Source organism: Oryctolagus cuniculus, chromosome 12 (assembly GCF_964237555.1).
Source record: "Oryctolagus cuniculus chromosome 12, mOryCun1.1, whole genome shotgun sequence".
NCBI lineage: Eukaryota > Metazoa > Chordata > Mammalia > Lagomorpha > Leporidae > Oryctolagus > Oryctolagus cuniculus.
Window position 1 is genome coordinate 53,486,901 of NC_091443.1, and position 15,341 is coordinate 53,502,241.

General features: G+C 44.1%; 1 protein-coding gene across 6 annotated transcripts in view; it reads left to right on the forward strand.

The window, feature by feature from the left end:
- Positions 1–15,341, forward strand: part of CHD8 (chromodomain helicase DNA binding protein 8) — a 66,658-nt gene that overhangs the window by 714 nt on the left and 50,603 nt on the right. The window contains exon 2 of one of the 6 annotated variants that reach the window (XM_070053906.1): positions 1,738–1,944. The exons of 3 other annotated variants lie outside the window; for them this stretch is intronic. In XM_070053906.1, the coding sequence (XP_069910007.1) occupies positions 1,905–1,944 (40 nt within the window). In that variant the 5' untranslated portion in view covers positions 1,738–1,904. Of the gene's footprint in view, positions 1–1,737; positions 1,945–11,247; positions 15,140–15,341 lie in introns of those variants that run through there. 2 more of the 6 variants (XM_070053913.1, XM_070053911.1) reach the window with 2 other exon arrangements.

A 15,341-nucleotide genomic window follows, 5' to 3' on the forward strand; every position in this document is an offset into this window, starting at 1 on the left:
GCTGTCGGAGAGTGTTTGGAGACGGTGGGGAGACAGCCGCTGAAGCCTCGGGTCTCCCTTGACAGGTCTGCAGCGCTCACTGCTTTTCTGTTGCATTATATAAACTTCACCGGCAGAAGCCCCCTCCCCCTGCCTCCTAGCCGGTGCAGTTTCTTTATTTACCTGTCTCCAGTGTCTGCTACTGCAGCAGCTGTGCAAATGCAGCAGCTCAAGCCTCTTCAGGGGCGGCCCTGAAGTCACTGAGGTCTTTGCACAAGAGGTATATATGGTGGGCCAGTCTTTCTTCGGTGACTGAGCGAAGTGAGGCAGAAGTCACAGATTTAGGACTCCATGCTATTTCCTTTTAAAGAATTGAGAGTGGAGCGCCCTGCACCTAAGCCAGGGGAGCTGCATGAGCAGCGTCTGCTGCACCCTCACATCGCATCAGCATGCACAGATCATTCCCATGTCCTCAGTCTGTCCGAGTGTCTCGGGCTATCCTTGGCAGTAGCCCGAAGTCCCTTATGGTATGGAGGCACATCAGATACTAGAAAGTGAATTTGTGATTTGGATAATATCTTCTGTTGAAGGGTTTTCTGGGAATGGTCAACCAGTAGGTTTCAGAACAAATTCTGATCAACCTTGTACGGTCAGAAGTGGAGAACTTCTTATTCAAATATTTTGGAATTGTCCCAGCCCTCAAAAGAAGTTGGGAGAAAAGCAACATTTGCCATTTAAGAAAACCTTTTGTTGCCAGCGTGCAGTGCCAGTGGGCCTGCCAGACAAGGTGAAGGACATTGCCAAAGAGAGGGTAGATGTGTGTGGAGAGACAGCGTTGGAGGGAGGTTTAAAACTAACAGCAAAGGAGTAATGCATTGGGGTAGGGATTTGAGGGAGCAATGTGTGGGGTGGGTACTCCACACAGTTCACACCTTTAACCACATTTGGTCCGTCCTGGCTTTCTGATCTTTTGATTTTGTCAGGTCTCAGATAGACAAAGTCCATTTAGATTTGGATAGAAAATACGTTTGTTTAACTAGTTGGGAATCACTAGGAAATGTAGATCTGGTATGTTCTAGGATGGCCTTCTCTGTAGCACCACTGGATGATTAGGTAGAGGAATTCTGGCATTGTGATACTACTGCAGAATTTTATTGTAACAGGAAAAAAAATTGACTTTATAAGAAGGATTGAGTTTTTGATAGGTAATGGAGGATGATAAGAAAGATCATTCTTTCAAAGAAACCGTTGTACACATTTTTGAAAAGAATAAGAATTTTCTAAACACTTAAGATTAATCTGTGGGTGCCCAAACCACTTGGTTTTGGAAAGGATGAAGTTGGATATTCTCATCTGTATAAGGCCTGTAACACTGAGTTGAATGCTAAATGCTTTAGCAATACTGTTTGCTATTAGCCCTGGAAGAGTTAAGCTGTCTTCTGAGTTTTCATTGAACCTAACACCTAGGAGAAAAACTGAAGGCAAATATTTCTCTGGAGTCTGTACCCTCTGGTTGGTCTACTTCTGGACTTGGATTTGAGCAAGTCCTATCTTCAGGTCGTTGAATGACCTGACCTTGTACTACTGTGACCACACTGGTATTTACCGTTTTACCTTTAGTGTTAGATTCACTGATAGACTGTCCTGTCACTGAACATTCACTGACATTGTGCTTTTGTTGCCTGTTTAGCTCAGACCTTTATTTACTTACTTATTTCAAAGGCAGAGAGACATTTTTTCCACTGGTTTACTCCCTAGATCTCCACAACAGCCGGGGCTGAAACCAGGAAGCCAGGAGCCTGGAACTCTATCTAGGACTCCTAGATGGGTGGCAGGATCCCAACTATTTGAGCCATCGCCTGCTGCCTCCCAGGGTGCATGTTAGCTGGAAGCTGGAATCAGAAGTGGAGCCCAGTGGGTGTCCTATGTGGCATCTTAACCACTGTATCAAATGCCTGCCTCTAGGTGAGACCTTTTAAAGAATGTAAAGAGATTCTGATTTTCAAGATATGATTCCCTTGGTATCTAGAACCAAACTGACAGTCATATTCCTGTGTAACAGAAGTGTTATAAGAACAGTTTTCTTTGCCTGAAAGTTTGTTTGACCATTTGCTACAGTCTAAATTCTGTCCTGCATTACAAATTTTTCCCCTTAACCTCTCAGTTTTATTTTGCATGTATGTATAAAGTCATAATTAGTTCTCTTGTGTGTGTATGTTTTCTATTTCACATATCTTTTAAAATTTTCATTATTCAAATATTTGTATTAGAAAATGAGTCTACCTATTTATAGTTACTGAATGTTTTAAATGTCCATCTTCAAGTTTTCTCATCAGGCTGTTCTGTAGGTAACATTTAATTGGCCCTTTTATTACTCATTACTTTCTGTCCTTCACTGGGCGGTCGCTTGTTTAATGTCGCAGGAAGCAAAATGGTCAGCTGAAAAAATATACCTTGCCTTCAGATTGCAGCAGAAGACTTTCTCAAATAAAGCACTTAACTTCTACCCATTAATTATATGTTATAGGCTAACCAGAAATCCAGGAGGCAAAGATCAAAATTAACCTGATACAGAAAATTGCTTTGCATTTGTCTTCACTGGGACTGGCTGTCTGTCCTGCAGTGGAACAAATAGGGAACCTAGATGGAGTCTAGTGTCTTCACATTCAGATTATCCTGTATATTCTCAGCAGTTTGAAGATTTCCCAGATAAATTATTTACAGTTAATGTACAGTAATAAGAAAGGATTGACTTTGTCATTGAACGAATGAAACAGTTTGGATTTTATTTCCTCTCATTACCTCTAGAGACATGGTATTTGGCTTCTTTTTTTTTTTTTTTTTTTTTTTTTAGGAGTAATTTATTTGAAAAGGCAGAGTAACAAAGAGAGAAAGAGAGAGAGAGACCTTCCATCTACTGGTTCACTCCCTAATGGCAGATAGCTGCAACAACCAGGACTGGGTCAAGCCAAAGCCAAGGGCCAGGAACTCCATCCAGATCTCCCACATGGGTAGCAGAGTCCCAAGTGCTTGGGCCATCTTCTGCCGCCTTCCCAGGCTCACTGTCAGGAAGCTAGGCTGAAAGTAGAGCAGCTGGGACTTGAATCAGCGCTCCGTTATCTGGAATGATTGTGTCTCGAGTGGCGGCTAGACCTGCTGCACCAGAGGACCAGGCCCACAGCTTCAGTTTATTTTGATATTCTCAGAGTATTTGATTTAAAAAAGATAATTAAATGACATGCCACTGAAATAACTAGGTAGTTAATTTCTAGGACTATGCCTCCTTTCTCCCTGTATGTCAGCATCTTAAATGTAGTAGTACTAATTTTTTTTGTAATGTCTCACCATTCTAGTAACTAGTAATCCCATAGCAACACATTTTTGTTTTGAGAGTCTTTAATTTTTTTTAAAAATATTTATCTATTTATTTGAAAATCAGAGTTAGACACAGAGAGAAAGAGAGGCACAGAGAGAGAAGGCGTGAGGTCTTCTATCCTTTGGTTCACTTCCTAATTGGTTGTAACGGCTAGAGCTGTGCTGATCCAAAGCTAGGAGCCGGGAGCTACTTCCAGGTCTCCCATGCGGGTGCAGGGGCCCAAGGACTTGGGCCATCTTCTACTGCTTTCCCAGGCCATAGCAGAGCTGGATTTGAAGTGGAGCAGCCAGGACTTGAACCGGCTTCCATATGGGATGCTGGCACTGCAGGCGGAGGCTTTACCTGCTATGGCACAGCACTGGCCCTGAGTCTGTAATTCTTCTAACACGATGTTAGTAACTTTCTGAGAAAGGATATAAAGTAACTAAGTTCTTTTTTTAAAAAAATAATAACTTTCTTTTAAGATTTATTTTTATTTATTTATTTATTTGAAAGAGTTACATAGAAGGAAAGGCATAGAGAGAGAGAGAGAGATGGATGTTCTGTCCACTGGTTCACTCCGCAAATGGTCACAGTGGCTGGAGCTGGGCCAGTCAGGAGCCAGGAGCTTCTTCCAGGTCTCCTATGTGAGTGCAGGGGCCCAAGCACTTGGGCCATCTTCCAGTGCTTTCCCAGGCACATTAGCAGGAAACCGGATTGGAAGTAGAGCAGCTAGAGCTTGAATTGGCACCCATATAGGTTGCTAGCACCGCAGGCAGCTGCTTTACTGGCCCTGCCATGGTGCCGGCCCCAGTAACTAACTTGTTAATTTCATTTAAGAAGGAGGATATTCAAGAGCTGTGAAGCCTTCAGGTTTCTCAAATTGTTACTTGTTGTCATTATAGAAACTTTTGCAATTTCCTTCTTTCTTTTTTTCTTTCACTGTATATTTTGGAAATACACTGCATCTTTAGGGATTACTGCTTTGAGATATGGATAGTCAGAGGTATATTGGCCTGTTGGTGATAGGGGAATTTCCTTTTTGGTTGGTTCTATAAGAAATCAGGGACTTAAGATTTATTTATTTATTCATTTGAAAGGCAGAGTGACAGAGAGAAAGCGAGAGAGAGAGAGAGAGGGAGAGAGGAAGAAGAAAGTCTTCTGTCCACTGTTTTACTCTCCAAATGGCCACAACATCTAGGTCTGGGCCAGGCCAAAGCTAGAAGCCAGGAACAACGTCTGGTTTTCCCATGTGGGTGGCAGGAGCCAAAGCACTTGGGCCATCACCTGCCGCCTTCCTAGGCTTATTAGCAGGAAATTATCTGAAGCAGAGTAGCTGGGATTTGAACCAGCACTCTACTAGGGGACGTTGGTGTCAAAAGCAGCGGCTTAACCTGCTGCCCCTTTTCTGGATTTTTGAAGGGGACACCACGTTGCATGAGAACTTAACTTCTACTCTGTTTTATTCTTAATTGGTTCTGCTCAGTACTCATTTTTTCCCTCCCTTTCTAGGTGTAAGAGACACATGAGTCAGCTCTTCCTTTATTTCCATATGAATTCTATAAACTGCCGAGCTTTTGCCTGTTCTACAGATATACCTCTGTTGGGCACCTTTTGAAATGAGATCTTAAATATATATGGTAATGGTCACATCCTTTTCAATGCTTTCCTGAAAGTCAAGGGAATCAAAAGCTAAGGCCGCTGGATCTGGGCATGTGAAAACTATGGAACAGCCTAGTTAGTTGGAGAACTATGTTACCGCAAGCAGGTATTGTGGAGTAAATGGAGACTTGTGAAATAGAAATAGACACTGCGTATTCCTGCCAACATGAAAATGATGAGTTGAATTACCTGGGATGTTGCCGTTGACACCATCGGTAGTTGACGTCTGCTGCGTGGTTAGGAGGTTAAAGGGCTGTGCTGCGGCCTCAGCGTGGTAGTACTGGAGTCCTTTCATCCTGCCCAGCAGTCCTGCTATTCTAATTGCGGAGCTTTCCTAGCTCTTTCAGTATCCCACCATTCTGCTTGGCACATCCGCTCTGCCAAGTCTTTGAGGAGTCATTTTGCTTTGAGAGAAGCTTTTAGTAGGACTGTTTTAAAATATTGGACAGGGAATAATAAATCCCTTTTTATTTGCTTACTGTGTACCAAACGTTGTGCATTATCTTTTAATCTGTAGAATAACCCCGAAATGTATGTGATGTTAACTTCATTTTACAGAATAGGCAAAAAGACGTAGAAGGTTAGATAACTCGACCAGAAGTAAGACTTTGCTCTGACTTACAGCCCTGTTTATTATCCAGCCTGCTCCCACTTAAAAATCCAGTGTTGACCCCTGTGAGAGAGAACTGAGAACTGTTTTTGATACTAGACAGGTAGCCAGTTAAACCAATACTTTTAGTGGTTGTAGAACCTTGAGAATATAGAATTTCTTTTTTGTCTTTGTATCTCTGTTAAAAGAAGAATAGTTTGTTTCTTTTATTTAACTTAGTTATTTTGAAGATAAGATTATGTGAAATACTTTCTCTGCAGAGGAAAATCACTTGGTCAGCCTTGCATATAACTTCATTTTTTAGCCAGTACAAGTCAATTTAGCCCACTGTATTTTCATCATTCCCATGTCACTGGAGTCAGTTTTTGTGCCTACAGGCACAAGTCTGATCGTAACAGAGCTCTATGATGCCCCCCCCCCCCAATTTTTTTTTTCAATGTCAATGTTGCAGTGAAACAATCTCTCATAGCCTCTAGTTGAAGTTAGTAAATATATTTTTCTGCTAGGCTGAACAAATGTGTGTGTGCTTAGCTTAGTTAAAATAGGGCAGATAGGGATGCATGTAGGGAGCACAAAAAGGACCAGGAAGGACTGTGTTATATAAATTAAATTGTGTAAAATGGTAATCTAGGGTGGATACATTGGTCCAGGTAGGTAGTCCTCATCTGAAACTTGGAATATGATTTTCACCTTGGTGACTGTGAACCAGTGAAGAGGAACCTCTCCAGATCCAGTCTAACTTGACCTAAGGGCAATGATCCTTAAAGATTAGGCTCTTATTTTCTCTCTTTAGAATTTGCCAAAACTCCAGGGTTTTACTGGGGTAGGGGGAGGGAACTTACAGTGAGGTAGACTTAGAAAATTAATTCATGCCCTGTTTTGAGTCATAAAAGTATAGTGTCATCCTTCGCTTCCTGCCACAGCTTTAACTTGGTCACCACTAAGGCATTGTGGTCCTAAGCCCAGAGGGGATCACTAAAATGGCATTACTTTCAGTAGTGATTATTGCATTGCAGAAAACAGTCTCATGTTTATTGTATACAACGCCTTTTGGTATAGGTAAAAGCTATGTCTGCTACAGACCCTAAAAAGTGATCATGCTTATGATTTTATGATTCTTTTTCTGAATGCTTTTGATAGGAAAACATGCCACTGCCCATTTGGTGTCATAGCAGTGTGAGTGAGGGAAGCCATCCCGTTACCCATGCAGCTTTGCTCCCACACACCTTTTCCGGAAGTTCAATGCATTCCTTCAACGCCAGTACACTGAATGCCCGTTACTGATAAGCAAAAGCTATACTGAAAGGAGCAAGTCATACACAGTCCTTGCCCTTGTGGAACTTGCTTTCCAGAGGGGAGAGGTGCTTACTCAAATCTCTGCAACAAAAGAGAAGTACTGGATGTTACAGGACAATTTATAATAGAAACATATAACCTAGGGCATAGTATAGGAGAGTGGTTAAGCATGGGACTTACAAAGCTACACTGCCTAAACTTGAACGTAGTGCCACTTTTTCTAGCTATAGGATATTGAATAAGTTGCCTCTCTGCCTTGGTCTCCTCATCTGTGAAATGCAGTTATTTAGGCTTGTTAAGAAAATTAAATATGTTAATAAACTTTCATTGCTTAGAAGAGTACCTGGCATATAATGTGCATTCAGTAATTTTTTTTATTAGTTTTCTAGGTCAAGGAAAGCTTTTCATTGAAATATAGGTGTTAAAATGAGCTTTGAAAAGTAAGAATTAAATTAGCAGAATGGGATAGAACCAGTTAGCAGACAATTGCAGGGGCTGGTATTGTGGCACAGTGGTTTAAGGATCCCACATCAGAGCACTAGTTCAAGTCCCGGCTACTCGGCTTCTGATCCAGCTCCCTGCTAATGCACCTGGGAAAGCAAGGAAGATGGCCCAAGTACCTAGGGCATATGCCACCCACATGGGAGACTAGGATGGAGTTCCTAGTTCCTGGCTCCCGTCTTTGACCTGGACCAGCCCTGATTTGTGGCTATTTAGGGAACCAGTAGATGGAAGATTTCTTTCTCTGTGCCTCCCCTTCTCCCCTTGTCCTTCTGTTTTTCAAATAAATAGAATAAAAAAAAAAAAATCCCAGCTCTCTGTTTTAAGAAGGCAATTGCAGCAGCCTGAGAAGTGAAGATGGTAAATTGAACCAAGTGGCAGTAGAAGCAGAAGTATATGGATTTGATGGATACTTGGGAGATAAAGACATTATTTTGAAATATTGGATATTAATGTTAAGGAACGGGGTTTCTGGTCTCTGCAACAATAACTGAATAGGAAATATTGGAAGATGATGACCCCTTTGTATGTGCACCTGTGGTGGGGGGGACTGGAGAGACTGCTAAAAGGAGGTATTGAGTTAAGCAGGTGGATCCATGAGGAATCTTCAGAAAGTTCATGGAATAGTCATGCTATGAAAAAGACTGCATGGACTTCGCTCTTTTTTTTTTTTTTTTTTTTGGGCATTTAAATAAATTTGTCTTTTGATTCCCTTTTTGAAGTATCCTTGTACAGATCTGTAAGTCGTAAGCAATGTCTTGCCCAGAGATATAAATGAGAGACATAATCATAATCATTTCACCATAATTTGTTGGAGAAAAGAACGAATTATAATTGAGACTGTATATTTGAATTAGACATCCTTGAAAAGAAAGGATAGAATGAAAAAAGAGAGCCAAGGACCAAAGGGACTTTTCAACAATTAAAGGAGTTGGTAGAGGAGATAAGAAGCAAAGGATCATTTATTTAAAAGGCAGAGAGACAGAGACCTTTTATCTGCTGGTTCATTCCCCAAATATCTGTGACAGCCAGTGCTGAGCCGGGATCAAGCCAGGAGCCAGAAATTCCACCCAGGTGTGTGTGTGTGTACATACACACACAGAGCTGGAGTATACACTCACACTTATAGTATTAGCTCGCTGAAGGAAGGCAAAAATAGATTTTTTCCCCCAATTGACTATCTGGGAAATATTTTTACCAATTAATTCAGCAATATTTGTTGAATGCTCAACCTAGTAATGTTTCAAGTACTGTGCTAGGTGTTTCATTAATCTTCATAAATGGCCCTGTAACTTGATACTGTTGTGATCAGTGCTGTGGTGCAGTTGTTTAAGCTATGGCCTGTAGTACTGGCACTGGGCACTGGTTGGAGTCCTAGCTGCTCCATTTCTTTTTTTTTTTTTTTTTAACAGGCAGAGTGGACAGTGAGAGAGAGAGAGACAGAGAGAAAGGTCTTCCTTTTGCTGTTGGTTCACCCTCCAATGGCCACCGTGGCAAGCGCTGCGGCCGGCACACCGCGCTGATCCGAAGCCAGGAGCCAGGTACTTCTCCTGGTCTCCCATGGGGTGCAGGGCCCAAGCACTTGGGCCATCCTCCACTGCACTCCCTGGCCATAGCAGAGAGCTGGCCTGGAAGAGGGGCAACCGGGACTAGAACCCGGTGTGCCGGCGCTGCTAGGTGGAGGATTAGCCTATTGAGCTGCGGCGCCGGCCGCTGCTCCATTTCTGATGCAGCTTCCTGCTAATGTGCATGGGAAAGCAGCAGATGATGGCCCAAGTGCTTGGGCCCCTGCCTCCCACGTGGGAAACCTGGAAGAAACTCCTGATTCCTGCCTTCAGCCTGGCCCAGTTGCAGCCATTTGGGGAGTGAGTCAGGTGATAGAAGACCTCTCTCTGTCTTTTCTTCTTTTCTCTGTAACTCTGACTTTCACATAAATAAATAAATCTAAAAAAGAAAAGAGATTTATTTATTTATGTGAAAGAGTTACACACAGAGAGAGGAGAGGCAGAGAGAGAGAGAGATCTTCCATCCACTGGTTCACTCCCCAATTGGCTGCAACGGCTGGAGTTGCACCGATCCAAAGCCAGGAGCCAGGAGCTTCTTCTGGGTCTCCCACGCGGGTGGAGGGGCCCAAGGACTTGGGCCATCTTCTACTGCTTTCCCAGTCCATCCAGAGAGCTGGATGGGAAGTGGAGCAGCCAGGTCTTGAACCCATATAGGATGCCTGCAATTCAGGCCAGGGCGTTAACCCGCTGTGCTACAACGCTGGCCCCAAATAAATAAATCTTTAAAAACAACAATTTGATACTGTTACCTCCTTTATATAAAGGAATGAACTAGACTCAAAAGTTAATTTAGCCCAGGTTCTTTTGACTTAAAAGCTCATTATACCTCCATGTGTAAATGTAGGTAAAGTGCAAATTAGAAGATAATTATCCTAAGAGAGGACCAAAGTGCTGGGAAGCTCATCTGGACAGATAGGCATCCAAAAGGCTTTCAGTTTTTAAGTCCAGTAGGCATTTTATTTTATTATTTTTTAAAAGATTTATTTATTTATTTGTTTGAAAGCCAGAGTTACTGAGAAGGAGGGAAAGATAAACAGAGACAGCTCTTTCATCCATTGGTTACTCCAGTGGCTGCAACAGCTGGGACTGGCCAAGCCAAAGCCAGGAGCTAGGAGATTCCTCTGGGTCTCCCATGTGGGTGGCAGGTGCCCAAGCACTTGGACCATCTTCTGCTGCTTTTCCCAAACCATTAGCAGGAAGCTGGATTGGAAATGGAGCAGCTGGGACATGAACAGGCACCCATATGGGATGCTAGCACTGCTGACCTGCTTTGCCACAGCGCTGGACCCGTGATGTTGTACCCTTGCTTGTCTAGCTTTTCCTTCCCTACCTGCTTAAGTAGGCATATCTTATTCTCATTCTAAAATTCTTGTGTTCTCCTGGGTTCCTCCTTAAGATTTTCTCATTCTGGGGCTGATGCTGTGGCATAGCGAGTTAGGCATCTCATAAAGGCTTCAGTTCAAGTCCTGGCTACTCTACTTCTGATTCAGTGCCCTGCTGATGCGCCTGGGAAAGCAGTGAAAGATGGCCCAAGTGCTTGGGCCCCTGCACCCATGTGGGAGACCCAGAAGAAGCTCCTGGATCCTGACTTTGCCCTGGCTCAGCCCTGGCCATTGTCATTTGGGGAGTGAACCAGCAGATGGAAGAGCTCTCTCTCTCTCTCTCTCTCTAACTCTGCCTTTAAAAATAAATAAATTAAAAAAAAGATTTTCTCATTCTACCAGAATCTCAGATAATGAGGTCTCCTGGTAAGTGTTTTGTTTAGCCTGCATAGTGTTTCAAGTTTTTTGTTTGTTTAATAGTTTTCTGCATTAAGAGCTGTAGATTTTATGTAAAACTCTTCCTGATTTTCAAAAATCTGAAGTTGTGTCTGACCTTGAATGAGTATTTCCATGTGGCAGTACTTAATTACAGATAAATAGCAGCTACTTTCTTTAGAATGGAAATGGATTCTCCAGTTCTTCAGACACTAACATTCTCAATTATTGTCTCCCCAACAGTAGTTGTGCAGTTTTGCCTTTTCTTGGTCTACTCTTCATATTCCATGGGTAAGCTCCACTTTTGCAACTACCACTTAGACACGGTTAACTCTAAATCTATCACCAAATCAGACTTGGACTTATACAGCCAACCTCCTGTTGAATGTCACTACTTAATATGCTATTGCCAACTCAAACTCAGTGTTGGCTGAATCTCATCTTTTCCTCTAGACTCCAGTCTAGACTCCAGGTTCTACTGAGTTTTATCTCAAGTATTTCTGAGCTCTGCCCGTTTCTTGCTGTCATTATCTTTTTTTTTTTTTTTTTTTTTGACAGGCAGAGTGGACAGTGAGAGAGAGAGAGACAGAGAGAAAGGTCTTCCTTTTGCCGTTGGTTCACCCTCCAATGGTCGCCGCGGCCGGCGCACCGCACTGATCTGAAGGCAGGAGCCAGGTGCTTCTCCTGGTCTCCCATGGGGTGCAGGGCCCAAGCACTTGGGCCATCCTCCACTGCACTCCCGGGCCACAGCAGAGAGCTGGACTGGAAGAGGGGCAACTGGGACAGAATCCGGCGCCCTGACCGGGATAGAACCCGGTGTGCCAGCGCTGCAAGGTGGAGGATTAGCCTATTGAGCCACGGTGCCAGCCCATTATCTTTTAAATCACACAGCTGTTATTTGGGGCATAGTCATCTTGTTAGGATTCTTGGTTGCAAACAACAGAAATCACCTTTTGGCTAATGTAAGCAGAAAGTAAATTTGTTGGAAGGTTTCTGAGGCTCACAATGAGAACCTGGTTTAGAAAATGATCTGAGACCAAGAGAGGCAAGGACACGGGGAAGGTCAGGGTCACATCACTGAAGAGTTTGTATAGGATGCTGCAGTTAAACTCTAGCGTCTGCCATAGGCAAATAGTTTCTAACTGATTGGTTCAGGATCATCTTTACATTAGCCCAGCAAAGACAAAGGTTTCCAATAGGAGAACTTAAATTAGCCTTGGTCGTGTGTGACTTCTTGTCTGCCAGGGTTGGGAGGAGGAGACAGACTCCCTCTCCCCCTGGCTTTAGAGTTGCTTATAGGATGTAGCTTCCCACTGGAGAGTCTTACCTTGTTATTCCCACAGTATAGGAAGGGGGCTTTTGGTTGAGCAGATACCCTATATCTGGAACCTCACAGCAGCCTCCTAACTGCTTCTCTGCCCTCTTGTCTCTCTTGCCTCCTAAAGCCAGAGTTAGCTCTGATCATGTCATTGCATATTTCATGACTCCTCATCTACCTGTAAGAAATTTAAGACCCTCCATGGCCTTACCCTTCATCTATCCCTTTAACCTTACCTTCTTCCATTTTCTTCTTTGTGATTTACACTTCAACAGGATGAACTACAGCACCACTCCCAGTTGCTTCTGCCTGTCTCTTGCCCTTCCTCTTACTGCCACTGCTGCCCGAATGCTCCTTTCTTATGGTCCACCTTACCCTCTACCTAGTTAACTCCTTTTCATTAAGAAAGCATGTCCTTCGTATCTTTTCCTCATGAGTCCCTGTCCTGTGTGTTCCTGTAAGAGCCTCTGGCTGATTTCATTGCCTGTACTCCCTTGTGTTACTGTTTGTCACTGTCCTACACTTCCCCATCTCCCTGCACACATACACAAGTACACTCTTACCTACTATGAGTTGAGGGTGGGGTTTATGTCTTATATTCTTCATCTTTGGTTCCCTAACACTAGCAAATTACTTGATACATCATATACTCAATAAATGTTGAGATAATGAATGAAGAAGCATTTGATATAGATCTTAAAGGATAAGATTTTGATAACACAAAACAAGTGAATTAAAGGTGTCATATAGTTTGAAAATGACTGTATTATCTAGCCCCAGATGAGGGGAAAAAAATGTGTGGTGATAATAGGTTGTGGTTTTTTTGTTTGTTTGTTTTTTGGGTTTTTTTGGCTAACATGTAACCATTTGTGTAGAATAGTAGGGGTAGGCATTTGGCAATATGCCACTTGGAATGCGTACATCACATCAAGATGCCGCTTGGGATACCTGCATCCCATATGGAGTGCCTGGATTTGAGTTCTGACTCTACTCTCAATTCCAGCTTCATTCTTCTTCTTCTTCGTCTTTTTTTTTTTTTTTTTTTTTTTTTTTGACAGGCAGAGTTAGAAAGAGAGAGACAGAGAGAAAGGTCTTCCTTCCGTTGGTTCACCCCCCTAATGACTGCCATGGCCAGCGTGTTGTACTGATCTGAAGCCAGGAGCCGTGTGCTTCCTCCTGGTCTCCCATGCAGGTGCAGGGCCCAAGCACTTGGGCCATCCTCCACTGCCTTCCCGGGCCACAGCAGAAAGCTGGACTGGAAGAGGAGCAACCGGGACAGAACCCGGCTCCCCAACTGGGACTAGAACCTGGGGTACTGGCGCTGCAGGCAGAGGATTAGCCTAGTGAGCCATGGCGCCGGCCCCAGCTTCCTTCTGATGCACACTCTGGGAAGCAGCAGATGATGGCTTAAATAATGGGTTCCCTACTACCCACATGGGAGACTTGTATTGAATTGCTTGCTCCTGGCTTTGGGCCGGCTCATGCTCAACCATTTCAGGCATTTGGAGAATGGATGGGAGCTCTTTGCCTGTCTGTCTGTCCTTCTGTCTTTCAAAGAAATAAATAGAATTCTAGTGGAAAATAGGAGTGGACACAGAGCATGTTAAGATTTATGTCTTGTGTAACAGAACCTTTGAATGAAGCATGAGGCTGATTTGGCTATCCTGTGCTTTAGAAAATTAATCTGATAGGGGGAGTGTTCAGTTAGATTTCTTTCTCTTATACAAGCAACTGCATAAATAAGAGAGATGGCAGCAGAAATGTTAGTCCTGAATTTTTTGCTGAGTTTCATAGTCAAATCATTCAATTCTATAAGTCTCAGTTTTCCTCATCTGTGCAATTAAATGGTTACGCTATGATTGCTGTAATCTTTGCCAGCTTCAGAATCTGTCACAGAAGTGTATTACAAGAGTCAATGGGACTTTGCAAATGATTGGATGGTAGATACAGGAGGAGCTTCAGACACACCTTTGAGGTTTTGAGCCAGAGCCAATGGGAAAACAATATTACTGTTTACCAGAGTGGTCATTGAGTGTCCCTAGCAACAGTGTTAACACTAGGGTCTTTTAAAAATAGGAGACCTAAGGTCAAGTTGAGCTTCTTCCTAGTTTGTGTCCTGCAGTATAGAAAGCGGTATTTCAATGTTGAGGATGTTCACTTTCCAGAGGAAACTTGAGGTCAGGAAGTAAGCAGCTGTTTGTAATAGCAGTTTACTTTGGGGGATTTTAAGCTTGCATACCATCCTTCAGGGGTTAAATAGTCTGGGGATTAGCGTGCTCTCCAGTGGCACTGCAAAGTGGACACTGACCAGTACGTCAGATGGGCGGAGTTTCAAGAGAGGTGAGGGCAGGGGGCTGAGTTTGGGGGTGAATAGTGTGTGTGTGTGCATTTTCAGGGACAGGAAGCCGGGAGCTGTTGGAGGGCACCCAGGATTACTATATAGATTACTATATAGGGCCACGGAAGGGTGCGAGTGTCAATAATGCAGGCCAGCATTATGGGCTGTGGCAGAGAGTGCTTTATTTTTGAAGAATAAAAGGCACCATAGCCTTGCAACGGGCTGACTCCTCAGGGCAGGGACAATTTGGCCCATTTTGGCGGGGGAGGTAGTTTGAGAAGGTACAGTCACTACTGGAGAGGGGTTGACAGGGTTGCAAGAAGGCAGGGGATCCAGAAGGAGGCGGAGCTGGCCTAGTGTGGAACCCTCCCTCCCTAGTTTACATTCTTTGGTGTGCAGAATGCAGTGTAGGTAGAAGGGAATTTAATCCCCAGGACTGGTTTCCCGCACTGTGAGACCTTTCTTCTTGCCAGGTCCCCTTTTTTTCAAGCAAGCTGCAGGCTTGCCTCGGCCCTAGAAACCGGATAGGCCTCTCCGTGCGCTCTCAACCTAACCCGCGGGGGAGGGGGAAGGGAGTTCCTTTTGGTCCCTCCCTTTGCGCTGTTTTGCGTGTTTGCGCCTGAGATGAGTGACAGAAGACTGCAGCCAATGAGGATGCGGGGCGGGCAGGCGCATCAAGTTGGGTTGCGCAGGAGGAGGGGGAACTGGTGCTGGAGAGACAGCGAGAGGGGCGAACCGGCCCCCCACGGCCGCTGCAGGTAAAGCCACCTCTCTCTCCCACTAGGGTGAGGCACAGCTCCTTTTCTCCTTCAGGGCTTGCCGAGCCTTTCAGCCTGCAGCTTCCGCCCTAACATTGCTCCTACCCCGGGCATCCACACCCCCCCCTCAAACCCCCCCCCCCCCCCCGCATCTTCCCGTCTTGGCCATCCCCACCCTGGAGGGCACCCCCGCTAGCTCCCT